Source organism: Podospora pseudopauciseta (assembly GCF_035222475.1).
Source record: "Podospora pseudopauciseta strain CBS 411.78 chromosome 2 map unlocalized CBS411.78m_2, whole genome shotgun sequence".
NCBI lineage: Eukaryota > Fungi > Ascomycota > Sordariomycetes > Sordariales > Podosporaceae > Podospora > Podospora pseudopauciseta.
The window spans coordinates 1564014-1590824 of record NW_026946663.1 but is presented as its reverse complement, the minus strand read 5'-3'; the positions used below and the strand labels follow the sequence as shown (position 1 = coordinate 1590824).

Genomic DNA, 26811 nt, shown 5'->3' with positions numbered 1-26811 from the left:
CTGGATTTCATTGCGAGTCATCTCGGCGGCTTGTTTGCTCGCCGTTAGACGTCTCACAACATGAGCCTTACTGACCGTTATCGTTCCACACTCTCGAGTTTTGGATATGGTTGTCAGAGTATCACCTAATGGCAACATGTTGTGTATTCCCCGCAAACGTCCGGTGTAATGCTGGGATCAGATCACCGCGTCGTGTGTAAAGACTGCGCTACTGTACGGTACATTGAGCCTACATGACCGTTGCAGAATCGTCATGCTATGCCTCTTCCCTTTGCCTTGCTGCGTGCTCTGTATACCCGCGTTTGCGTCCACCTCGTCGTGTTAGTCTTGTCGTACCGCATGTTTCCATCTATCCCGTTTGGCTCACACGAACTGGTCGAGGCATCCGCCGAGGCTTTGCTACTACTAATTTGACCGTCGAGGAGGGTCTGAGTTGGAGTAAAAAATAACCAAGAGGCCGTTCATTATCAATGGGACTGAAGCAAACAAAAGAATATTCAAGAAAAAAAGCAAAAGCTTACCGGCCCCCCTCCCAACCTAGGGGGTTTACCAGCTACAAAATTCTCTTGGGATTTTGCTAATCATAGGTGGTGTCAGGAATCGAACGGGAACATCCTGATGAGCGGCACTCTGTGGTGAACACGAGCACCGGCACCTCTCACCAGGGCTGGGAAGATCCCCTCTCCCACCCATACCACTCGACCATTTGAACTGGGAGTGGTGCTGGTAGGAGACGATAAATGACACAACGTGGACCTAATATATAAACCATGGACCATCTGCTCTTAGCTCATTAGCCACCACGGCCTTGCACATAATCTCCATATTCCCTTTCACCATGATGTTTTTTTTTTTTTTTTTTTTCTTTTGCGTGGGTTGTATCAATTCTAAGGAAATATGCACAAGTCGTTCAAACTACAGGGTATCTAGGTCAAGTCGTTCTGTTTCTAACCACAACCATCTCCATGACAGCTTCAATGCTAACCAAGTCAACACGCTCACAACGCACACCCGATGCCCACAAACTCCAGCAATGGTACTTCGAAATAATAACCAAGCTATGCAACCAAAACACCTGCAACAAAGCCTCAAACCGCCTCCCAATCCATTGCATCCACCATAAAATCCCACTGTGTCTCCTCATTCCTAATCGCCGCCCCCCAATCCAGCATCGGCTCCCCATTCTCATCAGCCATGACCATATCACCGCTTCCCTCCCCACCGCTCATCACCACCGACTCAAAGCTCATGACATACTCCTCCGCCAACCGCCCCGCCTCCCCAAACCCACTCGAGATCGCCCTCAACATATTAGACAAATCATACGTCTCCAACGGCGCCGCTATCTTCTTCGTCATCTGCCATTCCCTCGGCTGTTGCTGACCTAGGAAGCCCCCGTCGTCAATCTCCTCCCCGGCTGTCTTCCACCTATTCCGAAGATCCTTCGCCCTCCCAAGTTGCTTCCTCACCTCACCCTGTCCAAGGATCCCATGGAGGGGGTTGTGGGGTTTATCCAGGGCTTCGAGGACGTTGGCGTGATATCTGTGGTTGGATCTGTTGTTACCATCTCGGCCCCAGCGACTACCTGAAAGACCGAGTCTCTGGCCTTGACTCTGTTTCACCGGTGAAACGTCACGGCTGGATTCGGAGATGGTGTGCCGGTCAATGTCTACGCCAAAGACGGCGAGGAGATGAACTACCGCTCGCTCTATGAGCATGTAGTACTCGAAAAAGTCCAGTTTGAACATGAGCTCTCGTTCAGCTACTTGCTGGGGGTCCTGGCTGAGGCGGTGGGTGGCGAGTTGGTAGCCGCTGTCGAGGAATTGTGACTTCCATTGAAGGCGACGGAGGATCTTGCGGTAACGGGAGAGTTCTAGGGCCGCTCTGAGAGCGGTGGATTTGTGGGGGTTGGGGGTATGTGAGGATGGTGGTGGGTGGGAGCGGCTCTGAGGGGTGGGATATATGGGGTTGGTGATGATGTTGTTGTCAGAGAGGTAGATGGTGGTGGTAGTTGTGGATGAAGTGGGCGCAGGATTGACGGTTAGCGAGGTTGACCGGTAGTTGCTGGAGTGTACTGTTGACGGCGTGGCTTTCCCTCTATTCCAAGGTGCATGGCGGGATTTGCCTAGCTCCATCGTGGATGGTGGTAAGTTAGTGATGAGTGAAGTCAAGCCGACAAACCTCCTTGTTGAAGGCGGGTAGCACCAGCCACAAATACTGTGCGTAGTTTCTATATAAAGATGTTTGGAGAAGAGCAAGCCCTTACACCAGATGAAATCATAGAGACAAAAAAGAACCAATTGATTTGAGTCGGAAGTTTGTTTGCCATCTTCGAGCTTTCAGTGAAGTACACTAGAAGCGCCCACAGACGTCCGTGCTCCATTACGCTGCTGTTATCGATAAGGGTTACACGGCCTGATGGCATGATATTCTCATATATAACCCTGAAGCCCCTTAACAAATATCACGAAATGTTGAATGAAGGGTTACAAACTTGACAGGTTGGTAGTCATGCATGGTGCGAGCAAATGACAGTCAGGTCACTTATGAACTGCTAGTAATCATGTCAGGGCAAAGCGGGCGCATGTTTAATGTGCCTTTGTTGACTGACTTACACCGACGCAGCATGTTCAAACCACGGAGATCATTCTTTCAAACCGTATCTGCATGCTAAGATTATTACGATGAGAATAGATCAACTATCTTAGGCCATTTCACTCAAACTTGACGAAATTCAGCTGCTCGGCACCAACCTTGCTTCAACTTGAAGTCGCCTGAAGTCATGAGAAGCGGTCTGTTGACCATAGTCGTACCTGCCGTAGAGGTTCTCAAGCGGATAATATCGCTATCATGGCCTAAGGCGGACTTTTAGCCCTCTGCTTGGGAAGGAGGATTTCTGACACTTGCAAAATTCAAAGATGGTCGCTTCCTAAAGCGCCCGCTCCTTGACCAGTAGCAAAGAAAGTGTTCATTTACGGCCGACGGTGTAGGTCTTGTGAATCGACGATATCTTGAACCCAGAAAGCCTCGGCATACTTCTTGTCAGCATACTTATTCCTTCAATTTTGAGCTGCTAGGATAACAAGCACCTTCAGCACTGGCAACCAGCTGGTATTCAACAGACATCATGGACGACAACGCCAAGGTCGAGAATCCCACCACAGATTGCGATGTCCTCATCGTCGGTGGTGGTCCTGTTGGCATGGCATTGGCCTTGGAGTTGGTATTGCATCAGGTGTCTTTTCGAATCGTGAGGATCTTTCTGTGCTGCACAACACTGCTTGCCCTGGAAATCCGTTCGGCTTACAAATAGAATAGGTCGACAAACTACACGCTCCCTCTCCCACGAGTCGTGCTCTGATTATTCAACCTCGAACACTGGAACTATTCAGTCGCTATGGCGCTGCCGAGGAGCTCATCCCTCGTGGACGTATTCTCCAGGGCATGGCCCTTTGCCTTGACGGCAAACCAGCAGGTGCCATTGCGCTCAACCAGTTCAAGGCCAGCGACACCAGATTCCCGCTACCACTTAACATCTCTCAAGCCGAAACGGAACGTTTTCTCCTTGAGTCGCTGTCTTCTCATGGTGTCAATATTGAACGCTCCCTTACCGCCACCAGCATTGTCCAGGATGACAAAGTCATCACCACAAAATTGCAAAGTCACGATGGGAAAGTGGAAGCTGTCCGCTCCAAGTACGTCATTGGCTGTGATGGTGCGCGTTCTGTTGTTCGTCAAGCAGGTGAAGGCATGGTTTGGGAAGGGTCGAGCTACCCGCAATCCTTTCTCCTCTGCGACGTCCAAATCAGGAACAACCTCCGCCGGCAGGACCAAGGCTTATTGCAGATTTCCCGAGAGGGAATGTTTGCCATATTTCCTATTCGTCAAGACCTCTTCCGTATTGTGGTGTCAGGTCCGGCGGCCACGTTTGACCAACAGGGTGATACCAGTTCAGTGCCGACTCTCGAACATCTCCAGTCATTGTTCGACAAGTTCACCCCTCCAGGCTCAGGGACTTTGGAAGACCCAGTGTGGATCAGCAGGTTCCGACTACACCTCAAAGGTGTCAACAAATACCGCGACAGGAGAATCTTTGTTGCTGGTGATGCAGCTCATATCTCTTCCCCTGTCGGTGGAAAGGGCATGAACACCGGAATTCAGGATGCCATCAATCTGGGATGGAAACTAGCTTTTGTTTTACAGGGACAGGTTCAAGATCCAGACGCCTTCCTGGATACATACCACATCGAAAGACACCCTATTGGACAAGAGCTTTTGTCAAGTACGGATCGAATGTTCAGTATGTCATTATGAAATATGTTATTTGAACAAACGGCTAACCCAGTTTGAATAGCATTCATGACCAGCACCAACCGCTTTTTCATACCCATTCGCAACTTCGCAGTCAGGTACATTTTGCCATGGCTCACCCCCACAGATTGGTGGAATAGAGCGTTCTACAAATTTCTGTCCATGTTTGGTGTCACATATCGTGGAGTGAGCCCAATCGTTGGAACTGCCGCAGGTTTCGATGGTCGAATTCAGGGAGGGGACCGTCTGCCTGATGGAAAGCTCTGGCTGACATCGAGAAACACGGGAATTATTTCGACCACCGTACAGGCACTCTGCGTGGGCAGTTCCCACCATCTTTTGTTGTTCTCTGGAGAACATTCCGAAGAACAGACCAATGCGTTGGAGTATGCCAAAGAGAAGGTGTTGAGCGCGGTTTCTTTCAGGTTGGACGTGCACTTTATTTACCGAAAGGCTAAAGATGAACCTGTAATCGCCTTGAACGACTATTATATCTGGCCTTCAGAGTTGGTGGAGGAGACACTCCTCAAACGATTCGGCTTCTCTGAGCAGTCTCTGCCTGGGTATATGTTCGTTCGGCCAGATGGATATGTGGCTCATATTGGCCCTCTCTCTACACTGGACGAATTTCTCTCTTTCCTTCGCAAGCATTTTGTTGCCCCTGTGGAGGAGGCCGAATCTGTTGCGGAGTATCATTCGACTTTTGAGGACGATTCGAGTGATGAGCTTGGCTTAGAGACTCAGAATGATTCGACCTTGGGAGCCTCGGAGTGGACTACTGATTGTGCCTCGTCTACTCAGCTTAACTGGAGCACTGGGCATGATTCGACTTCTGAGCGCCACTTCACACCCTTGTCGTTTTCTTCTCCTTCGGCTTGAAATGGGCTTCACATTTGCGATTTTCAGATCTCGGCTTTAGAAGCCGTTGATAGATAGCTTTGTAATTATTAGCACACTGTGTGCTTTGAAACCCTTATTGTTTCGTATCATATAGAACTTCTCTTCGTGTTCTCCTTTACGAAGCACTGGCCTTTCCGTACTCGTTCACTTACACATGTGTGCAATGAAGATACGTGAATCAAGTGAGGATAGTTCGGTGATTTCAGGGGGTGATGTATACCCAGCCCTAACCCTGAGTAATCTCTTGATAAGACAGGTAGAATCCCGCCGAAACAATGCTCCAATATCGATCATGTCCGGTTTCAGGCCAAACTGCAACCCACACTTGCATGAGCTCAGCATTAAGGCGGGGCTGACGAACATAATCCTGGCACAGCCAGCAGGCATTCCGACGTTACTCAGACATGCTTTTTGGACCGGCATCACGACTTGGGAATGAAGTGAGATTTTCAAACCAGATTCTCAAACTAGATTCAAAGATTGTGAGAGAGTGAGTTTTCAAAGCGTGTAGCGGTTGCAGTACCTCAACATACAACTTCGATCCCAAGCTTCACACACCAAGTGAAAATCACGTCTTTGTCACTCCGCACGATTCATAACATCCGACTTTGGGCTGTGCAATTTTGAAGGGGTCTAGGGAACGACATCCGGTGGGAACCATCAAACTTTGACTCTTTCGTTTTATCAAGAAAGAAAGGAAAAAAGATGTTCCCCGACAACCCCTCCCTAATCCAAACCGGCCCCTCCTCCCCGTCGTCCTCCCTCTGGTCCAACCCCCCCACCCCCCTGGTGCTAATCCACGACGGAGGCGGCACGATATTCTCCTACTACTGCCTCAACGAGCTCGACCGCCCCCTCCACGGCATCTCCAACCCCCATTACGATTCCGGCGAGCCGTTCCCCGGCGGGATTCCCGAGATGGCCAGCCTCTACATCGAATACATCAAGTCTGTCGTCCCGAGGGGGAACCTGATCATTGGTGGTTGGTCACTGGGAGGGCTCTTGTCGCTGGAGGTGGCGTCTCAGTTGGCAAAGGAGGAGGGGGATGATAGCCGGTTGAATCTGCTGGGGATAGTCATGATTGACTCTGTCTGTCCTTTGGCTTGGAGGAGAGGGGGGAGTGAGGGGTTTTTGAAGATCATCCGGAATGGGGCGGCCTGGGGGCCTCATACGAAGGAGGAGACGAAGAGGAAGGTGACGAGGTGTTTTTCTGAGAGCTCGAGGATGGTGGGGGAGTGGGAGTTGCCTTCTTGGGAGGGAAGGAAACCACCTCCGGTTATACTTCTCAGGGCAAAGGACAAGGTGCCTGTTCCTGGGGAGGTGGAGGGGACGGTCAGCAGGGTTGATGTTTGTCGGGAGGATAAGCACTTGGGTTGGGATGGGTATAGAAAGGGCTTGATCACCAAGGTGGTGGATATACCGGGTCATCACTTTAACATCTTTAGTGAGATGGATAATGTGGATGTGGTGACGGAGGAGATTGGGAGGGCGTGTGGGGAGTTGGAGGGGTGGCACGTGAGGAGGTTTGTTAGTTGGGGGGAGGAGAAGAGGTGAAAAGGGCATGGAGGGACGTAGAGAAGGTAGATGTAAAAAGGGGAAGAATCAGATATATGAGACTGGGGTAGAGGCTTTTCTATTCTGGGGGATGGTTGTACGCGCATGCGTGTTGGAAGGAAGTGGGAATCCACACCACATCTGGGTTGGAGGCCACACAAGAGACTGGATTATGGATAAACAGGAAGAGGTATAGACTTGAGCGTAGAGATATATTGGCGTCCTTAGATCGTTGATAGTGATATAGAACAAGCAATCACCTAAAGCAGTCTGAGCAACCCATTCGTGTTTTATGTTGGGATTCATACCTGTGTTCATTTCAAGCACGTCATTTCTCTATACATCAACGAATCATATACGCCATGGTACGGTTCACTTGATCCAAGATGGGTTCGACTTTTATTTTTTCCATCTCTTATTGGAGCTCTATGATTGTACAGTGTTTTTCTTCAAACTCTGTTGCTTCCAGCCAACAAACAGCGGCAGCTTGTGAGCCTTCTTCAGACAAGGATATATAAATGTAGCTAAACTCTACCAAGCCCAGCGCCATGAATCGCTCAGGATAACCAATCCAAGATCTATATCAAGATCTGTTTTGTCCCCCTTGTTTCCCGATAATACCCAGAAACTCCAATAACTGTGCTGTCAGTGCATCATACAGCGGAAAAACCACACAGAATTTGTCTTTCAATTTTGTTCTCTTTTAAAACATGGTTTTCCTCCAACGCTGGAAGAAAAGAGCAGAAGCAAAAAAAAAAGCAACACCGACGTCGTGGAATTATCCCACAAACTGTAAACACCCCAAGAATCTCAGAAAGGAGTGATCCCCCTCTTCAGCATCTGCCCTCCAAGAAGCCTTTGTTACGTCTTCCCAATGACCGCATGTGATTCCCTGGCTTTCATTGCTCGGTTCCCATGCCAATCCTATACCTCCATACCGCATTTCCCTTTCCCTCTTCCCTACCTAACCGCTTGAGAGGTCAAGAAGAGTTCCATGCCTCGTGCCGGCCGGGTGCGGATAACACCCACCCAGCCTGGACCGTCCATCATAGTATAGTACGCTGTTAAACTTCCTCACCTTCCTCTTCCTCTCTAAACTTGATGCCGTCAGGGACCTGGATGGCATCAGACACCCATTTGGTTTCGGCCACCTTGGCCACAGACCAACGGCTCTTTGCGCGTTTGAGAAGTCCTTCTACAACCTCCATGGCGCCGGTCAAGCCCTTGGCATCAAACTTGGCAAGGTCCGCTTCGTGGTCCCCTTCTCCATCCTCACCGTCCTTGACCCCGTACTCGATCCACCGCCATTCTATGCGGGCGATACGGTGACTAGTGCGACTCCGCATCCGCAATTGCATGGCATAATCGCCAGCACCGGGGTGGGGGTCAAAAGGTAACCTGCCTTCCAACAACGCGTAGAGAAGCACGCCCAGTGACCACGCATCGGTGGCGCGGCCGTCGTAGGGCTGGCCCATTATTACTTCAGGTGCAGCGTAATCATCTGAGCCGCATCTTGTCGTGAGCACCTCGTCATCCTCGACTTGTCGGGAGAGGCCGAGGTCGCTAAGCGTGATGACGGGATATGGGTACGCCGCCCAGTTCACGTCTTTCACGCATAGTTCCTCTGGTGTGAGATTGACCAGGACGTCTAACACCGAAGTCAGATTTACATGATGCAATCAAAAGGTACGAGGATGTGGAGGCAGGGGGAAGCACTCACTCTCGAGTTTTATATCTCTATGGACAATCTTCTTGCCGTGAAGATAGCTGACAGCGCCTATCAACTCGGCGAACATGCGGCTCAAAAGCGGAGGGCTGAGTAGGTCCCGATGTTTACTGGCAACATCGAAGAGGTCACCGCCGGGATAAAAGCTGAGGACAAGGATCGCCCGCGACGATTCGATGCTCCAGGCCTTGAGGTTCACCAGAGATGGGTGCCGGATGCACTTCATAACCTCTAGTTCACGTTTGAGACTCATCTCGATTCGTTCTTCTGAGGCGCCGCCTAGAGCCCCATGCTCGCAAATCTTGACCGCAACGAGCGATCGCCGCTCGTGCTGTGCCGATAGATCTGGCGTGACGGGGACGGTGCTAGGGGAGATGTCCTCGTCGTCCGAGGCAGGTGATGTCTGGCTCGTCGCAAGCATGACCCGACTGAAAGTACCCTGGCCCAGCTGCCCAATAGCCCTCCACCGACGTCGTTTCGAGTCATGTCTACCAAAGGCTTCAAAGTATTCCGGTGGAGGGTGCTTCCTGGTGCTGGTGAGGGAGGCCGTCGAGCTCTTGGACGAGGAGCATGATTCTGTGGCACTGAGTGAGGACTCGCTCGGAGGTGGAGTGGGTGGCTTTTCGATGGGCGTCAAACCTCGTGCTTCGGATAGGTTACGCTCCCGCCGCATATGTGGTTCGGAAAGGCTCGCATGGTCAGCTTTCACGCGCGATCCAGAAACTGTCGACATCCGCTTAGGTATCAACATTGGATCTGGCTTGTAATCGCTGATACTCCTGTTCCTGGTATGTGATTTGGGTTTCGCAAGGTATCCAGGCCTTTCGGCCACTGCATTCTCGGCCAATATCCCCGCCGCATGCTGTGATGAGAGCGCCGCATACCCGCGGAACTTTGCATTTGTCGGGGTGGTTGCTGTCTTGGGGTCTTCTGGAATCGCTTCTGGGAGACCATCGTCGACTGGTGACCGCAAGGCCGAGGCTTCGCTGGCATGGCGCTTCCATGGTCCCGGAGAATGTGTCGAGAGCAGAGGGGAAGGCAAGGGAGTAACGTCGCCCATCGCGGCAATGACAGGACTCGCCACGGTCGAGCTCGCAGCCGAGGCTGAACCAAAGGCACCGGACAGGCTGCCGGCCTTGAAGCTGGGCGTTCTCGTGATCGAGCGTAGGGAAGAGGCCGAAGGAATGTGCCTCAAGGAGAGTTTCGGCGAGGGTTTCGGGTTCCTTGCTGGCGCCGTGAAGCCGTGGTGGGAGTTCGAATGCGGGGGAGAGCCGGGACGAAGTTCGGTTTGCAGCCGCAGGGCGTTGCTGCCGAGGTGGGCCGGTCGTTGGGAGGAAAAGCTGTGACTCGGGGGGGCGAACGGGTCCTGAGTCGAGGAGGACGGAGAACGAGCAGCGGACCGGGCCGGCAGCGGAGGGGGAGGCGACGGGGCTGTAGTGTGGGCGTGGAATTGCACAGGACTCAGAGAGAACCGAGGGACTGAACCAGAGGTCGGCGTTACACCTGCTGCTGTCTCTGTGTAAGGGGAGGCCGAATCAGGCGCGGGTTTGGGTTGCGCAGAGGTAGTAGGGGCGAAGAAATCGTGTTGCTCTCGGCCTCTGGCGGCAGCTATGGAAGCCGCAGGCTCGTAGGGGCGGCCATGATGGGGATCGGTGTCGTCACGTCTGTCGGAGGATACGAGCACCGACGGAGCAGATTGGGGGAGGTTTATGGGATCTGGATGGGGTGGCCGCGAAGCCATGGCTGCGCTTGCTTCGGGTCAGAAGTCAGCGCAACTTCGGCCGACGCAGCGGGATGTTGGGGACCGTGGGACCCTCCCCGACTCTCACACTCACACTTTCGCAGTCACTTTCGCGGAGCGTGACACCGTCCAGGGCAACCTTTTAGTGGGCACACTCAGCACACCCAGACTGGGGTGTGGGCGGCTGGGTGGGGCCCGGGGTGTTCTGCGGCTTCTGCTTGGCTTCTCCCGGACACCCAATCCGCCAAGGGTGCCTCAAGGGTGCCTGCACCGGGACCTGCGACCTGCACTGGACGAACAGAGGGACCTGACCTGGACGGCGAGGGAGGGAGACGGCGAGGCACGGCGAGGCGAGGCGAGGCGATGCGATGTACTGCTACTCCTGCTGCTGCTTGCTGCTTGTTATGCGTGGTCGTGGGCCGACTGGTCGACTGGGTCTCAGAAAGCCACTCAGAGATAGGCGTTGCTGCAGTTGTGCCCAGTGGGAGAGTGGGAGAGTGGTGGTGGTTCGACGAGAACTGCTGATAACCGTCCAAGGTTTGCTTGGTGTCGGGAAGAAATCGATTGATAACGGGTCCTCGTCCGGACTCCCGGACCAAAAGTCCTCCTTTTTTTCCAAGAGCACTCTTGTTGTGCGCGTTGGGAGAAAAGGCGCTGCGCAGGGCGTGCGCAAGCCTTGCGCTTGTGACCTGTTTGTATGCCCGTCTGGCGTGGAGAGAAAGTCTGGTCGTGATCTCAAACTCCACTTGTAATCTTTAGTACCTTGGTTGGTGACGATGCGGGCTGCGACCTTGCCTGGCCAGGCAGCTGGTCCCGGTTGTCAATTTCGTTTTTTGTTTTTTTGAGGGTTAGGTTGAAGGTGAGGTTGACGGGGATCGGGGTCGGGACTCTCGAGGTAACGTTGAATTTCGGAAGAAATCCAGCGCCTTTATGATAGTGCTAGTTATTTGAACCCATGACACTCACAATCAGGGGCACGGGTCGGAGGCGAGGTCCATTTGGCGATGAATGGGCCCGCCACTCAGCAAATCGCCTAAAACGCTTTGGGGGATTCTATCTTGTGTGACCGTCTCAAGACAGGAAGGAGATCGAACCGTCTCACCAAGTGCAGTTCATCAGTGGACCGCGGCCATGTGGGCGGTCAACATCATGGGACCCTGACAAGCCGGATGAGACAAAGAACAGAAGTCCCGTTGATACCCTTCAAGGCCACTCTTCCATCTTGATCAAAGATATCGCCGAGACACTTGACGCAAGAAAGAAACCTGCCGTCATGGTGCTGTAATTAGGAATGTTCTTAGAAGGCGGCTGACAAAAATATCTTTCTCGTTGCATCGCTTCCCTGATGAGGCTTTCATCTTATCTCTGACTCCCGAGATACCAGCTCTGTCTTCGGCTGATACCCTATCCTTTTCCTTACCAGATGTTGACTGCAGTGTAAGCAGCCTATCTCTGCTATGGTGCAAAGATAACAAGCAACAAAAAGCCAGTTGTGTTCAGACAACCGCCACACGAGATATCGATCTGAAAATTGGCCGTGGTGTATCAAAAAAAGATAGAGGGGAGATGGTGGGGGAGGGATGACCAAGAGCCCAACCCCTCGTCTGACTTTGCCCCGCAACACCACGATGGCCAATTCTGGATATTTATTGGTCCCCCAGTCTCACACAGAGTCGGACGAACAGAAAGGATCTCCATGAAAGTCGCTCGGTATCATAGCCCAACCTGTGAGCCCATCCACTCACTTTCTGCGGCACATATGATGCCGGCGAGAAATTCCGGTGCAATGGGGAGTGTCGCCCACAAGGACACAGCCTCAGTGCCCTGTGTTTTGAGTTCCGAAGCAACATCTCACGCATAAGGCTTTCCCCAAAATGGTGTAACTCGGTTCAACATTCCATGATTGCCGGCTTTTCTTTATTTGAACCTGCCATCGGGAGCTGCTTCTGCTTGTTTGACGTAACTGGGGCCTCATGGTGGTGCCGTAGATCCGGGCGAGCCGGGTGTCCGTTGACGTTTTGTCTTGGATAGCACAGAATAGGCAAACCCAATTGCTTTGTGGCTTTTCTGGTGTTCGACTAGGCAGAAAGCCTCTGTCGCCCGTATATTTTTTTTCTATCCATCTGGTCCGTACTTGTCTGTAATAATCGAGAGAAGCGGCTCGTCCCGCGCAGCCCAGGGCCCATGATAAAGCGCCATAACGCCCGATCAGCGTCAGCCTCTCAAGGCAACTCGAGGAAACATATATTGCGGCGCGTCAACGCCGTGGCTCAGATCTGACCCACGTCTTCCGAAGCAGCACCGCATTTGGGATTTTGGGACTTTGCGAGGCGGCGATTCGAAGTGTACCGGAAAGAGAGAATCAAAGACTCTCACGGATGTCTTGGAATGTCTTGGACCCCTGCTAGTCACGTGTCAGTGACGTAGTGTTCTTGAAGCTGACGCCAGCCGAGCAATCCGAGACTGTTGGTCGCAAAGTGGAAGGTCACTCTAATTATTCTCGAGGCCAATTGTACGCGTATCACCGGTTGCTAAAACGGAGTTTGCGAGTTGGACATGGCTCATGATACCTTCATTTCTTGTTTTCCTCCGTTGGTAGGGTCAGGGTGACAAGCATCGAATGCCTATTGTTCCCTGTTCTTTTGATACCGTCACCACAAGCGCGTTCCCCTGAAGCTTTTGTGGAAACTTTAATTTGAGGACCCGAACCGCACTCGAACCTTTGGATCTACACGTGCCGTCCTAGTTTTCGCTCGTGTCGTGCTACTTACGGTTCGTATCTAGCAATGTCGTCCACCACGTCGGCCGATGTCTCGGAAGGTCCCGATCGCATCTTGCGCCCGCGCCCTAGGAAACCAGTCCATACCCAGCTCTCCCACATCAGTAACCTTTCCGAGCCAAACGGCGCCCTTGATCCAAATACCAATGGTCACGCCACGGCTACCACTAGGTGAGTCAATTCGAATGCCAGAGCTGCGATAGCTGTGTGGCAACTGGCTAACCACAGCGTCTCTCCTATAGCGGCCGATCAACACCAGTACCCCCAGATGCTCCTCAGTCCGTCAAGGCGCTCTCTTCCGCCCGTAAGCAGGTTCGCGCAGAGCAACGCCGACGTCTCTTCCCCACCATCGAGTTCGCCAGTCGAGTTTCCCACTTCGATCCCAACAGCGACTACCGCGACTTCCATGGCTTCTTCAACCTCTTCTGGATCGGCCTGGCCATCATGGCCGTCACCACCATGTTGCGCAATGTAAAGGACACCGGATACCCAATGCGCGTTCAAATATGGAGCCTTTTTACTGTCAAGCTCTGGCATCTCGCCATCGCTGATTTTCTCATGGTCGCCAGCACAGCCGTCGCCCTCCCCTTACAAAAGCTCTTCCGCGATGCGCCCGCCGGCAGCTCCCTGACCTGGGCCAAAGGCGGAACAGCCATCATGAGCATATATCAAGTCCTGTGGCTGGCGCTCTGGATCGCCGTGCCCTTTCTGTTCGGTTGGACCTGGACAGCCCAAGTCTTCCTGATCCTCCACACCATGGTCATGCTCATGAAGATGCACTCCTACGCCTTCTACAACGGCCATCTCTCCGAAGCCGAAAAACGTCTCCGCGACCTCGACGACCCATCCACCGCCTCCCGCGCCCCAGCTTACCTCTACCCAACCCCCGAAAACCCCATGGGCACCGTTGCCACCAGCCCGCGAAGCGCAAACGGCAGCGCCCAACAGCACCAACTCCTCGAAAAAGACCACCACCACGAATCCAGCGAGGAATCCGACGAGCTAGCCCAGCTTCGCGAAGTCTTGGCCAGGGAGCTCACCAGCCCGATAGGCAACATCACCTACCCATCCAACCTCACCTGGTGGAACTACCTCGACTTCTTGTGCTGCCCAACCCTCTGCTACGAGATCGAATACCCCCGCACGGAGAAGATCGACTGGCAGAACCTCCTCAGCAAAATCGCTGCCACGTTTGGGTGTATCTTCTTACTGACAATCATTTCAGAGGAGTTCATCCTCCCCGCCTTGACGGACGCCTCTTTACGGCTTAACGACACTGTTGCCCCCCCTTCGCCAAGCGAAATCCTCCTCATCCTGTCCGAGACCATCTCCTGGCTACTTTTTCCCTTCATGCTCACCTTTTTACTCGTGTTTCTGGTCATTTTCGAGTATGTCCTTGGGGCGTTTGCGGAAATTACGCATTTTGCGGACAGGCATTTTTATAGTGACTGGTGGAATAGCACGGACTGGATGGAGTTCTCGAGGGAGTGGAACGTGCCTGTTTATTCGTTCCTCAGGAGACACGTCTACAGCGCGAGCAGGCCGTATATTGGCAAGGGGAACGCGACGGTGATTACGTTCTTGATCAGCGCGGTGGGCCACGAGATTGTGATGGGGTGTATCACCAAGAAGCTGAGGGGGTATGGGTTTGTGTGTCAGATGATGCAGTTGCCGCTTGTGGTGCTGCAGAGGACGAGGTGGGTGAGGGGGAGGGAGACGTTTAATAATGTTTGTTTTTGGTGTAGCATGATTTTGGGGTTGAGTCTGGTAAGTCCTATTCTGAGAAAGAGGAGAGAGGGCGGCGCTAACATGGGTGGTAGATTTGCTCGCTCTATGTGCTGGTATGATACCGAAACACTTATAACCGTTTGGACCGATGAAAGCGAAGAAACCAAGACGGGCCTTGGATAGGGCGTTAGTAGCGATAAGAGAGTAGGAGAACAGGGGGCATACAAACATAGAGAGGAGGGAAAGTGTTTGCTCACCTGCCCACCTTGAAGATAATAACAATCATCCTACCTGGCATCTACTGTCAGTTACATGTACATTACTACACTACACAATAACAATACCCATCTGTTTTTTTTTTTTTTTGCGAGCGGCCATCGGATATTATTCAGTCATAAAAAGTCTCAGGTTCGTTCTTGTTATTTCATCAAACTAGCTTTCTGCTTGCAAATTGTCATAAGAGTCATGAATAAAATGAAAAAGAAGAAAAAAAGGTCCCAAGAAGATTCTTTCCTCCCAGCATCCCGTTTCCTCAACGAGACATGGTCAATTTCCAAGTGCAAGTCTTGGTAGTTGACCAAATACCATATAAAAACCCTCTCCTCCAAAAGAAGAGGTTGCGTGTCACCACCACCAACCCACCTGCCATAGCCACACTCGCCCAGCCAGCAAAGATCTCACTACCACCGACACCTTTAACCCCATCAACCTAATCCAACCCAAGCTTTTCCCCCAAATACCTCAGCCACCCCCCATACTCCCCTACTCCCGACTCAGCCCCCATCCCATCATCCAACCAATTCACACACATACCGTTCTTGTAGATTCGTAAAACGTTGCCCAGAATTGACGGTAACTGCGAATGCGAATTTGATGATGATGCGTGACAGCGCCTGTTGTTGATTTGTTTGTGTGTGTGTGTGCGTGCGTGTTTGCGTTGCGTTTTTGTTGTCAGAAACAAAAAGGCTCGCAGCGTTTGGTATGTCATAGATACATGATGATGAAGAAAAAAAAATGTCATCCAAAAAAAGGAAAAAGAAAAAAAAAAGCCCAACCCACACCCAACCGCTTTGCTCGCTCGTCAATGCTTCGTCTCGTCATCATATCCCAACTCCATTCATGCCTCGGTGGGTAGGCAGCCAGCCCAGCCTACTGTCATGCGGCGGTTCATCAGTGTCAGCTAGAGCCTGTTTTCAAGACCCTAGCGACGCGAGTTGTTGACGTGACCCCAGACTTCAACTTGACTGATTGACTGACCCTTTCGCCTCATGCAATGCCATATCCAAAATTCCCTTCCCATTCCTCCCAGTGGTGGTCTGCATCATTCTCTCTCCTCGCATGGATTCCATTTCCTCATCATCCCATAACCAATCTATTCATAACTTGATGAAATAGAGGAAAAATGTGAAAGAAATAGAGAAAAACACATGAGTTGGCTTCGTTACTGCTTCTTTTTCTTTTCCTTCATGAAATATTTCGTTCATGTCAAAAGATATCCAAAAAGAGTAGATATGAAAACCATCAGAGGAAAATAGATCCGAGTCCACATCCATAGCCCAAGTTGAAATCCTATGCCCAAAACTCCTGCCCCAAAAAAAAAAAAAAAAAAAAAAAAAAAACTACCATTGCAAATGCTCAATGCTCGCATAAGAGCAAAAATGTTAGGTCCCGTCGCTCATTAAGAATTAGAAATGGTTTGCCGAGAGTACATCAGGGAGAGGCGCAGAGAGGTAGTCAAGGCAGTCTCAGCCAGCTGTCGAATGGTTCGATGGTGGCATTTGATGCCAGCTCGACTTCCTGCACGGCGATGGCAACAAAGCGACGACCGGTCCGCGGCATTACTTTCATGATGCCACAGCAGGACCGTACGGGTCAGCTTGTGTGTAGGTGTATTCCGCGTACTTGATGTCATTCAAGCCATACGACTTGCCCTCTTTGACCTTGAAAGCCGTCTGGGCATACGCGGCCGAAGGAGAATGAGGACTCCATCCATCGTCTGCGTACCTCCGAGAGGTGGGAGACTCGCCGTACCCATAACTCATCTTCGAGGTCTTGCCGCCCTCAACCTTGTAGTGGATGGCTTCGGGAGATCTGTTACGGCGGCGGCGATGTCTGCGCTCTCGATCTTCGTCTGATTCGTAATAATCGTCATACGGGTCTGATCGGCCAGCAGCAGCACCAGGAGCCCAAGTCGTGCTGCGCATAAGAGAAGGAATAGGAACAATCCGCTCTCCGCGTGCTGCGCTGCGCTCGTAATCATGTGGCGTCGTGTTGGTCCGGCTGACGCGAGGAGGGGACTCGGCGGAAACAGGAGGAGTGGTGTACGATTTGGTAAGATTAGGAATCGGACGAGACTTGGCAGGAGAAGCATCAAGATCGTACTTCAGCTTCTCCTTGGATTTGGAAGCCTCATGTGAGGGACGGCGAGCTGCACGCCTGGCGGCCCGCATGATCGACTCCTCTTCTGGGTCTGCGGGAGGTGGTGTGGGCGCGACAGGAATCTCGAGAATATGATCAGGAGGCGTTTGCGACTTCCAGAAAGCGGTCTCCTTGGGAGCAGAACCACCGGCACGGGCAATGTAGCTGGCAGCCTCTGCAAAGTGGTCGATGTGTTTCCTCTCGGGGACCTCCATCGCTGCAGCATGAGGAGACTTGGCCCGGCGTGAGCTTGACTTGTCCCGCTCACGTTCGCGCTCACGATCACGCTCACGTTCCCTCTCCCGTTCCCGCTCGCGAAGAATCGGGTCATCGTACTTCTTGCTGCTCGATGAAGACTTCTTCTTATCCGACCGAGACGTCATGTAGATCTCGTCTTCCGCCCAAGGTTGCTCGGCAAACTCGGGGTACGTTTCTACGTAAGGCTTGTGTCGGCGAGTCTTCTCCTCGGCATCACGGCGACGCTCCTTCTCCCGCTCCTTCTCAAGACGCTCAATTCTCTTCTTCTCAGCCCTACGGGCCTCCCTCTCCTTCTCACGCTCCCTTTCTCTTTCCTTTTCCTGACGCTCCAGCTCCTTCTCACGTTCCTTGGCGATCAACCTCTCCTTTTTCCTCTCCTCCTCCTTCTCCTTGAATCGACGGAGCTCTTCCTTCTCTCTCCTCTTGATGTCTTCCAGCTTCTCGTCATCACGCTTTGATGGCTTCTCATAGCTGGCAGCGCGACGGGCAGTCTTCTCGCCGTCCTCATAGATGGCGTAGGTACGAGATGCAGGAACCTCCTCGTGCGACCGGGTGTGGGGTGACGCATAATGGGTGTACACCTTCCCGGTCGAGGGAGACGAAGTACTGTGGCTCTTGTACTTTGATGGTGGTTCGGCAGTGCGAATGTCGTAGTACCTGGTGGATGTTGTGCGGGGAACAGACGTATTCGCAGCGTTCTTCATGGCGGCCTGGGCCTTTGCCTTGAGCTCAGCGAGCTTGAGCTGCTCCTCATACTTGGCAAGCTCGACATCATTGCTGAGCAGCTCCCAGGCTTGTTGTACTTTTGTGAATTCCTCCTGCTTCAGAGCCTTAAGCTCGGGGTCTTGGACCTTGTCAGGGTGGCACTTGAGCACAAGCTTCTTGTAAGCAGATCGAATCTCAGACTTGTCTGCAGTCTTCTCGACACCGAGAGTCTTCCATGGATCCGCGGGGAGGGTGCTCATGATGAACTGCGACGGGTATGGTTGAGAGAGCCGCTTGTTTCCGTCAAGGAGAAGCAGCTGCTGGGGAGCTTCACTTTGGTGAGATGGGTGAGTGTTCGGATGATGACGATGGGGGTCGACGAAAGGAGCGCGGTGCAGAGGCAGCAGTCGGCTGGTCGACACGGGGCGGCTATTGCATCGGAGGCGTCAGGACTCGGCTCCGGGTCGAAGGAGCGTGGGTGGTGAGTTATGCAGGGAGGCGAATGCGGCGACGAGGAATGGAATCACGCTTCCGAGGCGGATTGATTGATGGGTAGGGCGAGGTAAGGCAGGTCGGCCAGCGGCTCAACCAGGCAAAAACAAAACCAAGGGAAAAAAGGAGACAATGCGGTGTTTTTTTTTGGAGGGGGGGAGGTTGTGAGGTTGAGGTAGTGGTTGTGTGTGAGGAGGAGGTGTAGAGGTGTAGCAGCGAGCGGGGAGGGGGAGAGAGGAAGCGGTGTTGGGACGGGGGTTGCTGTATATGGGACGAGTGCTTTGGCTGGTGGAGCACCTGAACTACCCAGCACCAAGCAACCGTTGCTGCTCTGTCGTGGGGTGAAATGGACTGGAAGTGGATTTGTTGTCCCAAGTTCCTCGGTATGCGTGGGGAGGTGTCGATGGCAAAAACAGTGGAAAACGGTGCAGAGAACAGGGTCGTGATTATCAGGGCCAGCCCAAGTGCCGACCTGGTTCTGGGCTCGGGTTGCTTGTTGTTGTGAGGTGGTGCGTGGTATGTGGTATGAGGTGATGGGAGCGAAGAAGGACAGGCGATGAAGTCACCTGCAAGCCGTTCTCTCCAGTGGGATGTGGCCAGCGGGGGGCCTGCTCTCGCTTCCTGCTTCCTGCTGGCTTCCTGCTTCACGCGTTGTCCTGCTTCTGCTTCTGTTTCTTCCCAGGTTCAACTGCACTGCACCAATGCTACTGAACTGGCAAGCAAAGATGAATCAAGTGGGAGGATGGGGTGGGCAAGATGGAGATGTGTAAAGAGTTCTCGCAGCCGGCTGCCCTCACTCGCCCTCTTCCTCTCTCTTGTTCCCCCGCTGTGGATTCCCCAGTCGGTCTGAGAGGGCGGGGGGGCGTGGACGATGCGGGAGGTTGTGGATACTGTGGGGATGGAAGGCTATTGGTTTGACAGGCACAATCTTTCCTCTTTCAGCTAGCGCCCGCTGAAAACACCCGTCTCTTTAAACTGCTTTGAACTCATCCGCAGCTCACCGGACGTCCCTTTCCTTCTGTCGGCTTCTGTCACCTCCCCATCTTTTCACTCGCCGCTAACGAATGCACCTGTCTCAGTTGGGACTCGGCCCTCTTTCAAAGACAACACAGCGTTCACCACGGCCTCACTCTGGAACTGTCATACATAATATTCCCCCAAGCCCAAGGTCCAAGCCTCCTCAGATCAGCACAATCCTCAGCTCCTTTCGTGTAAGACTAAGCAGCACAGCACCGAGAACGCGAGGCAATGAACACTTGACCTCATCTAGGTCTCTCCGAAGGCGCTCAAGAAGTTCCTCGGAGGAATCCCTATCCAGCTACCTATCGCCCGACCCTCGAACAACAATCCAGCCTCTCCGCCACCACCAAACCAGCCCAACCAACGGGCACGAACGGGCAACGGGTCTGCCGGAAAACGGGCTACTAACAACCGCCCGGAGCGGCCTCCTCAACTTCCCTTTCCCTATCACCGCTGAGGCACTGAGGCAAAGGCATACGCATTTTTGTCCAACACTTCCAGAATTTTTGCCCCCTTTCACTACACTATGGGAACTTCTTTGCCTCTTTGCAAATTCCTATGAATGAATCATACTGTTTGGGATCCAAATGACACATTGAATCCCATTTCCCTCGAAGCCCAAGCCTCTTCTCAACAAGTGGCCGAGAAGTTATATTTCTCCTGAAAAGTGGCAAACTCCGGGGCCCGACCAGACCAGACCCAGACCCGGTGCTTGAAAGATTCCCGTGTGTGTGCCTGAGTGCCTGAGCAAATGACAAAGATTTTCAGATGACAGACGGTATTTCCACGTTGGAGGCGACAACCTTAACACCGATGCCTTCCCAACTCATGGTACAGCACGCTCAAGACGCTTTGTTATGATGTTCATCCCGTTTATCGTCGCCTCTTATGGAGCTATTCCAGATCAACTCTTCCACCAAGTGATGCATTTCAACCCATCAAAATCTCCGTTTAAGTCTTTGTCAGAGGAGATTTTCCCCCAAAGCAACATCGCCAAACCAGCGGTCGGCAGCGTGCTCGTTTCAACTTTTATGCAGCCCTCTTGCATATTGCATACAACTCCCAAGCATATCCCACACAACAGTAGTTCTAGCGGTGAGTCTCCTCAGTCGGCATCCTCCCCGGCAACCACCAGGTCTGTTTTATCTTTTTATTCCCTCAATAAAACTCAATGCAACAGTCCTTTCCAAAAAAAAAAAAAAAAATTTGTTCTTTTCCTTCTCTTGGTTTGCACAAGACTCATCTCTCCCTTCCCTTCAAATCCCAAGAAATGTACCCGGTCCTTAGCCCTCAGTTTCTCTCATCCAATGCGCCCCAACCAAGTAAAAAGCGAGGCGATGAACGACAGCAGAAAAGCAAACGACGAATCAGCCTCGACCGCATAACATAACAGATACATAAGCAAGCAAGCAAAGCAGCAGAGCAAGCAACTACGCAAGCAATATTTGATATCTTGTCCTGTCCCTGTGGGCTGGGCTGGGCTGGGCTGAGCTGCTTGGTCTTGGGGGGTTTGGGTTCGCTAACCTGCCAGCACCACCATCACCAGCCATGCCAACACATATCCACCTCCTTTTCCTGTCTGTCCAGTGACGCATACAGAAGAATCCAAAGCTAGATCGCATTCTCCTAAAATCAGATGCCCATTGAACAACACCCAACCCAGTGATCACGAGCAGAGCTAGCCAGAAGAAAAATTATTCTTCAGCAGCCAGCGTGTGGTTTCTTGTTGGCTTACAGTTCAAAACTCCACGTCTGCGGGGCAAATGACATGGTAGCTGTATGGCGCATCCATAGCATCATTGAAACCAAAACCAAGCCCACCCCGCCGCCTTATCCTATGGCATGTCCTTTGTTGTCTAAAAGAGCCCCGTGAGAGCCTGACTTCAACTTTGGGTCTAAAACCCAGGTATCGCGGTGTTCTTGATAGGTGATCTCCCACTCTCCCATAACTTTCAACTGTCGCTATCAACCTTCTTCGTCGACACGAAACGGGGCTGTCGGTTGACTTGTCACATCTTTCTTTCCCCTGTTCTCAGAAAGCAGAAAAGTCCCCAAAAGAACCCATCGATATCAGAAAAAAACTGCATCTTGTGTGCTTCGGAGAAGCCATCAAGGTTAGGCCAGTCAGTGGTAGTGAGTAAGTAAGTACCTAGTGCGCCAGCGCATCGTGCCTTCTTGGCTTGACTGGATGCGAGGCAACTTGGCTGCAGGTCTGTGGGCTCCTCTCTCACCAACCAATTGCTCCTCTTCCATGGAGAATGCCCTGCAGTGAAAATGCAAAAAGACGAGCCGTCACAAAAACTGAATGCCCGAACCTGCCGGTTCCCAGCCCGTTACCACCCACTCAGCAGGCGTCCCCCCCACCGTGTGTGAGGCAAGACAACCAGCATGAAGCAGTGATAGGGAACCCCCTCCCCTCCTTTCGTGTTGCTTGGATTGACGAACCAGAAGCTAAGCGGTGCTACTAAGCAGGTCTTCAGCCAATTGGTTCCGGTCAAAAAAATTTTGTCCCTCGTTACAGCCAGAGAGGAGGTCAAAAAGGACTTGGGGAATTCGGCGCCAGTCGCGCAAACCCGTATCTATTAGTCGTGCTGTTAGATGTGCCCTGTTAGGATTGGACAGCAAACCTGCCGCGCAAAGGCAAGGTCCCGCCGGTACGTGTGATCGCTGCGGTTTTATCAAGCAAAAATCGACGTTAGTGGTCAAGTCTGCTGAGACGCTTCATCAACCATTCTCCGCTCGTCTCGTGCTCGTTTCTTGCTGGGCGCGGGGGGTTGAATCTGTAGTGTACCGATGTACATCCGTACCTCCTGTTGTTGACAGCCAACCATGGCCGGTCTTCCAAAGAGGCCATCATGAAAGCAGGTACGGGGCGCTGGCCTCAAAGGACCCGATAGGCGGTGAGTGTGTGCATACATAACTCCCTCTCGTGCCTCCCTCACACCGCGAGGTTCTGCTCACCTCCATACCACTCACGACTTGGACCTCACCCACACCACCCACCCTCTCGCCGTCGGGAGTTCGCAGTCGAAGACACCACTCGGGGCAGGCCGGCCAAGGAAAGGGCCAAGCAGATGCTGATGACGCGAGTTGGAGGGCCGCTTCTGACCATCCGATCCAGAGCCAGTGCCCCTCACTGGATGGTTGTCGCCAAACTGACACCTACCCACGCTTCGGCCAATCGAGATGTGTGTGGTGTGCTATCAAAACACAACGAGACCCCAGTGGGAGGCGCCTTGGCTACCAATCATGACCCCTGAAAATCCGGAATCTGCAGATGGCAGCGGCATTCCAAGTGGGCCGTTTCGGTGGTCGCGGGGGGAGCGCCAGTCGATCGGACACTGCGGCTTGGAGAGAGGTTTTGGTGCCTGAGCTATGAGGCTTGACAGGATTCCGTCCTGAGCTGTCATGTGTGGATGAACATATCAAGATTCGCCCAGATCCTGCTTGTTTTTTACACAGCAATGCGGTCATAGGTGTAACACTCTAAGCACTGATATCCCTCCCAAGAATGTCATCTGCTGTGTTTCGGCCTGCCCAGTGTCCCGGAGAGGTACATACGAGGTAGATCTGGTTCCCCAAAGAGAGAAACTGTCTCTTCCGGTGGTCGCTTTTGAGACCTGTTGGAGCTTCTGCAGCGCTCAGGAGACCGACAGCTCCTGTGACGAGTCAGCATGGGGAAGTGTGAACTTACCCCGCCAAGCCCGCGCGACTTTACCCCTCCCTCCTCCCCATGCCCATGCCCGCTCTTTTGACCAAGCAAAACACCCTTGTTAGGTAAGGACCTTAACTTCAGGGAGCTGACACCGAATAAACCTCGACGCGGGTGAGATCCTTTACCGAAAGACTTTGTGTCACCCCAATGGTGAGAGTATAGTCCGGTACGGGAAGCACGGAACGTTTTTGGGCGGTCAGGCTGACTGCTAATGGAGCGTCGATATGCCGTGCGTCCGTTGACCTCATGGCGGTGAGAACCAACCATGAGTTCGATATTTGCTGCCAATTGTGATGTTGATGGGCAGGCTGTGCACTGCACATCTGTCAGCAGCCTCCCAGCTCAGCATTTCTGGTATCCTCGTGCACAATGCGTCTTGGCCTGGTTCTCGAGGCACATGTGCAGCATAGCGTTCTTGGAAAGCCCCATTGGACTGTAATGGTCCCCCACGACAAATAACGCAACTATCGTGCAGGAGCTGGAGCTTCAGACGTTAATGCTCTCCGCGGCCTCATCCCCACCATCTGACCACTGTTGCCATGGCGAGCACTGGATGACTGGTCCCAAAAAGATGCAGAAGCGCTCGTCTAGGTGCCACATGGGACAGCTCGCGGTCTTGTGCCCCTCTAGACTCCTGCGGCTCTCGCTTTCTTTCCGATTAGCACTGCCGTTGCTTCTCCCTCTGCAGTATGTTTCTCCGCAATTGGCAAAGAAGAGAGAGCACGCAGCCGAGACCGCAGCTTGCCTTGGCCAGCGCTTATTGGCTCTTGTACCTGCACTCGTGAGCCTCTGAGCTCGTGACCTGCCGACAACCTCAAGCCTGGATCTCACGAGGCAGTGACGGCTGCAAGCTGGGGTAAAAGCGGAAACGCTATGCGGGCCGTTGCTGACGGAGATGTCTGATGTTCAGCCCGCTTGTGAATTCTGGGGTCAGGCTGCGGATCCCCGGGTTCAAGGCATGTGCCACGCTCAAGGAGACGTTGATCTTAGCAAGCCAGTTCGCCTGCTGAGGCTTGCCTATGTCTGGCCTCTCAGATATCGGAACATAGCCGGGTCGAAGAGCAACGAACAAGGCTCCACTTGAGAACTACTCCATTCATTCCTTGTACGGAGTAGAAGGAGATGAGTCTGACCGAGCCCTGCCTCGCTCGGTCAACAGCTTGCAAAACATCACAGTTGATAAAAAACATACCAAAACGTCACATGGGACGTTGCCTATTTGGATATATGCACGTACGCTCGTCGACGTGGTTTCAGCTGTGAATGTGTCCCACTCGTTCAGTGACAATTATCGTAGCTTCGTCATGATGTCGAGGTTGACATCTTCCTCCATGCTTCCAAAGTCCACATATGGGCTGGACTATGGAGATGTTGTCCCAAGCATGCCACGTTAAGCACACTTGGTTCTGTGGGGAGCAACGGCAGGATCCTGGACGGGCAAGACGGTAGCGTATCGGATTCATAACCATGCGGTTGTTGGTTCATAGAGCGGGCCGAGCAGCTTGTTGGGTGGAGCAACAACTGTCGGATCGAGTCTGTATTGATCTTCAGTGATGCTCCATCATGGTGGCCGTAGTCGGCGTTTCAACGGGTCCCAAGCCAGCTGTCTGTCGATGAGACCACACGTAGCTACCCAAATAGTCACGGAGAGGGATCTCTCAAGGAATGGAATCCGCTCTATTCGCCGTAGGCTGGCAGTATGCCGAGTCCTGGAACTACGTCCATACAGGCAGATCCGCATCAACGACAATTGGCTTGTTGTATCTCCTGCCACCCGTGTGAGGCCAGTTCGTTGCCACGATAGCACAGTTGACTACGCAAGTCTCGCGTCGACCCGTGCGACTGGAGTTCAACTCTCGGCTTTTGGACGTTAGAGGCTGGACGTCATCCAAGGTGGGGAGCCCGGGGCCCAGTCCAGGTCCAGGACCAAGGCCACGGGGCTGACCATCCGAGACCCGACACTCGGGATCCTGTCGGGATGATAGGGTGCATGAGACAGACGGTGTTCGGAGCAGACCATCACGTGGGCTGCCTCCTGATACATTCGTGGTAGTTTCGGCCGAGTTGCCAAAGGCAAGGGCGCGGTTGCCTCCACGAGGGGTCAAATCAACCAGACTGAGCTTGGCTGATTGAATATCTGGGTGGGGGTCATCCCAGTATTCCACGCCGGCTTCATGATATTGCTCGTTGGCAAATTCATCCCTTTCCAGCTCCCATCGCACTCGCTGAGCACCCCTTCCCGGATGGATATGGCCACAAACATGAAGTCTTGGGCGGACTGTCGAGAGTCGTTTCTTCAAAAATTGACATCCAAGCGTGGCATCGCAGTTGCCTCGTGGTGGTGTATGTGTGACCAGGATATCGGTATCAAGTGGGATCTCTGACCAAAGGTTTACTGCTTCGTGGGAGACGAGGTCTGTAGATGTTTGCGTTCCCGAAGGATCTGGCTCCACGCCGTTGCCATCGTATCCGAATGCCCACAGACCGTTCTTGGGACTGTAGGGAGAGCCAAAGACATTGAATTCGGTTCTTGGTCCTTTGGGGTTGGTAAGCCGGATTCTCGTGGAGCTATGACACAGGTATGTGATGGTAGGGCTCGATGTCAGAAGCTTGAGACACTCAGCCGTGTTCTGGGGTTTCTTGTTGTGGAAGCTTTGCCCATGATCTTGATAGAAGCCTTGATCCAGTGTTATATCATGGTTTCCTGACAGAATCAGCCTTGATGCAAGAGAAATGCAATCGTCGTGGCTGTCAATTCTCACCGGCAATCACAATCTTGACTTCAAAGTCGACCTTTTCTAACCACTGCACTGTTTTGGAAAGCTAGAAGGCACCGTTAGCAAACCATAAATGGTGCCATTGAAGATTCAACAAAAGGAACGGTCTTGCTACCTCTGAATAGCTACCCTGGTTCGTCAAGTCGCCAGCATGAATCAGCACGTCACCTTTCGGTAGCTTGACAGTTGAATTATGAGTATCGCTGATACAAACAATTCGAGTACGCCTAGTTTGGCTTGGCAAAGACTGAGACGATGCCATGATATTGTTTGCTCTGTGCGGATGTGGCCAAGCAGGGCGAGGCTGCTTGTATGAACCTGGAAGCCGGGGTCAAGTGACAGAAAGAGAGAGCAATCAATGAAGTTGAATCTCGCTTGCGAATAAAGTTTGGATTGATAGGCAAGGCAAGAGCTTTTCAACGCTCCCATGTACCGTTTAACCAGCAAGAATGGCAAATTCGATGATTCTGAAAATGGCATGAAAGACAATCAATCACATGATGTTGAAGCTGTCGAGAACAAGGCAAAAAGGAACGGCGATGCTTGACTTGGCGGACATTACCGTCCAAGTCGAGCCGCAAGACGAGAAATGAATGAGTGAATGAGGCAATCGGCACGGACCATGGGTGGAATTGACCAATGGCATCACGAAAGAAGATTAATGAGACTCCTTTTCGCTTGGGACCC

The 26811-nt window shown here is 52.5% G+C and overlaps 7 protein-coding genes across 7 annotated transcripts; 3 read left to right on the top strand and 4 right to left on the bottom strand.

The window, feature by feature from the left end:
* Positions 1 to 1088: 1088 nt before the first annotated feature.
* Positions 1089 to 2135, bottom strand: QC763_204020 (uncharacterized protein; the record flags this gene model as incomplete). Its single annotated transcript, XM_062909440.1, has 1 exon — positions 1089 to 2135. The coding sequence occupies one exon, from the start codon at positions 2133 to 2135 to the stop codon at positions 1089 to 1091; it is 1047 nt and encodes a 348-aa protein (XP_062768223.1).
* Positions 2136 to 3010: 875 nt separating this feature from the next.
* Positions 3011 to 5326, top strand: QC763_204010 (uncharacterized protein). Its single transcript, XM_062909439.1, has 3 exons — positions 3011 to 3250; positions 3319 to 4300; positions 4355 to 5326. Exons 1-3 carry the CDS (start codon positions 3128 to 3130, stop codon positions 5188 to 5190), a joined length of 1941 nt encoding a protein of 646 aa, XP_062768222.1. The 5' UTR covers positions 3011 to 3127; the 3' UTR covers positions 5191 to 5326.
* A 590-nt stretch (positions 5327 to 5916) lies between these two features.
* QC763_204000 (uncharacterized protein) lies at positions 5917 to 6765 on the top strand (the record flags this gene model as incomplete). The annotated part of the gene is made up of 1 exon (XM_062909438.1): positions 5917 to 6765. The coding sequence occupies one exon, from the start codon at positions 5917 to 5919 to the stop codon at positions 6763 to 6765; it is 849 nt and encodes a 282-aa protein (XP_062768221.1).
* Positions 6766 to 7155: 390 nt separating this feature from the next.
* QC763_203990 (uncharacterized protein) lies at positions 7156 to 12590 on the bottom strand. Its single transcript, XM_062909437.1, has 2 exons — positions 8486 to 12590; positions 7156 to 8413 (listed from the first exon to the last, which is right to left on the bottom strand). The coding sequence occupies exons 1-2, from the start codon at positions 10230 to 10232 to the stop codon at positions 7830 to 7832; spliced, it is 2331 nt and encodes a 776-aa protein (XP_062768220.1). The 5' UTR covers positions 10233 to 12590; the 3' UTR covers positions 7156 to 7829.
* ARE2_1 (Sterol O-acyltransferase 2 (Sterol-ester synthase 2)) lies at positions 11460 to 15155 on the top strand. Its single transcript, XM_062909436.1, has 3 exons — positions 11460 to 13182; positions 13254 to 14778; positions 14832 to 15155. Exons 1-3 carry the CDS (start codon positions 13019 to 13021, stop codon positions 14856 to 14858), a joined length of 1716 nt encoding a protein of 571 aa, XP_062768219.1. The 5' UTR covers positions 11460 to 13018; the 3' UTR covers positions 14859 to 15155.
* A 1428-nt stretch (positions 15156 to 16583) lies between these two features.
* On the bottom strand, positions 16584 to 18380 carry QC763_203970 (uncharacterized protein; the record flags this gene model as incomplete). Its single annotated transcript, XM_062909435.1, has 1 exon — positions 16584 to 18380. The coding sequence occupies one exon, from the start codon at positions 18378 to 18380 to the stop codon at positions 16584 to 16586; it is 1797 nt and encodes a 598-aa protein (XP_062768218.1).
* A 2457-nt stretch (positions 18381 to 20837) lies between these two features.
* On the bottom strand, positions 20838 to 26698 carry QC763_203960 (uncharacterized protein). Its single transcript, XM_062909434.1, has 4 exons — positions 26240 to 26698; positions 26110 to 26170; positions 24540 to 26051; positions 20838 to 24486 (listed from the first exon to the last, which is right to left on the bottom strand). Exons 1-3 carry the CDS (start codon positions 26384 to 26386, stop codon positions 25063 to 25065), a joined length of 1197 nt encoding a protein of 398 aa, XP_062768217.1. The 5' UTR covers positions 26387 to 26698; the 3' UTR covers positions 20838 to 24486; positions 24540 to 25062.
* Between the last annotated feature and the right edge of the window lie 113 nt (positions 26699 to 26811).

Bases quoted from the DNA above. Each gene is read 5' to 3' on its own strand.
- QC763_204010 (XM_062909439.1), top strand. From the start codon at position 3,128: ATGGACGACAACGCCAAGGTCGAGAATCCCACCACAGATTGCGATGTC. The intron at 3,251-3,318 runs GTGAGGATCTTT...CAAATAGAATAG, and splicing joins ATCAGGTGTCTTTTCGAATC to GTCGACAAACTACACGCTCC. The intron at 4,301-4,354 runs GTATGTCATTAT...CAGTTTGAATAG, and splicing joins AAGTACGGATCGAATGTTCA to CATTCATGACCAGCACCAAC.
- QC763_203990 (XM_062909437.1), bottom strand. From the start codon at position 10,232: ATGGCTTCGCGGCCACCCCATCCAGATCCCATAAACCTCCCCCAATCT. The intron at 8,414-8,485 runs GTGAGTGCTTCC...CTTCGGTGTTAG, and splicing joins TAGAGATATAAAACTCGAGA to ACGTCCTGGTCAATCTCACA.
- ARE2_1 (XM_062909436.1), top strand. From the start codon at position 13,019: ATGTCGTCCACCACGTCGGCCGATGTCTCGGAAGGTCCCGATCGCATC. The intron at 13,183-13,253 runs GTGAGTCAATTC...TCTCTCCTATAG, and splicing joins CACGCCACGGCTACCACTAG to CGGCCGATCAACACCAGTAC. The intron at 14,779-14,831 runs GTAAGTCCTATT...CATGGGTGGTAG, and splicing joins TGATTTTGGGGTTGAGTCTG to ATTTGCTCGCTCTATGTGCT.
- QC763_203960 (XM_062909434.1), bottom strand. From the start codon at position 26,386: ATGGCATCGTCTCAGTCTTTGCCAAGCCAAACTAGGCGTACTCGAATT. The intron at 26,171-26,239 runs GTAGCAAGACCG...GGTGCCTTCTAG, and splicing joins ACCAGGGTAGCTATTCAGAG to CTTTCCAAAACAGTGCAGTG. The intron at 26,052-26,109 runs GTGAGAATTGAC...TGATTCTGTCAG, and splicing joins AGTCAAGATTGTGATTGCCG to GAAACCATGATATAACACTG.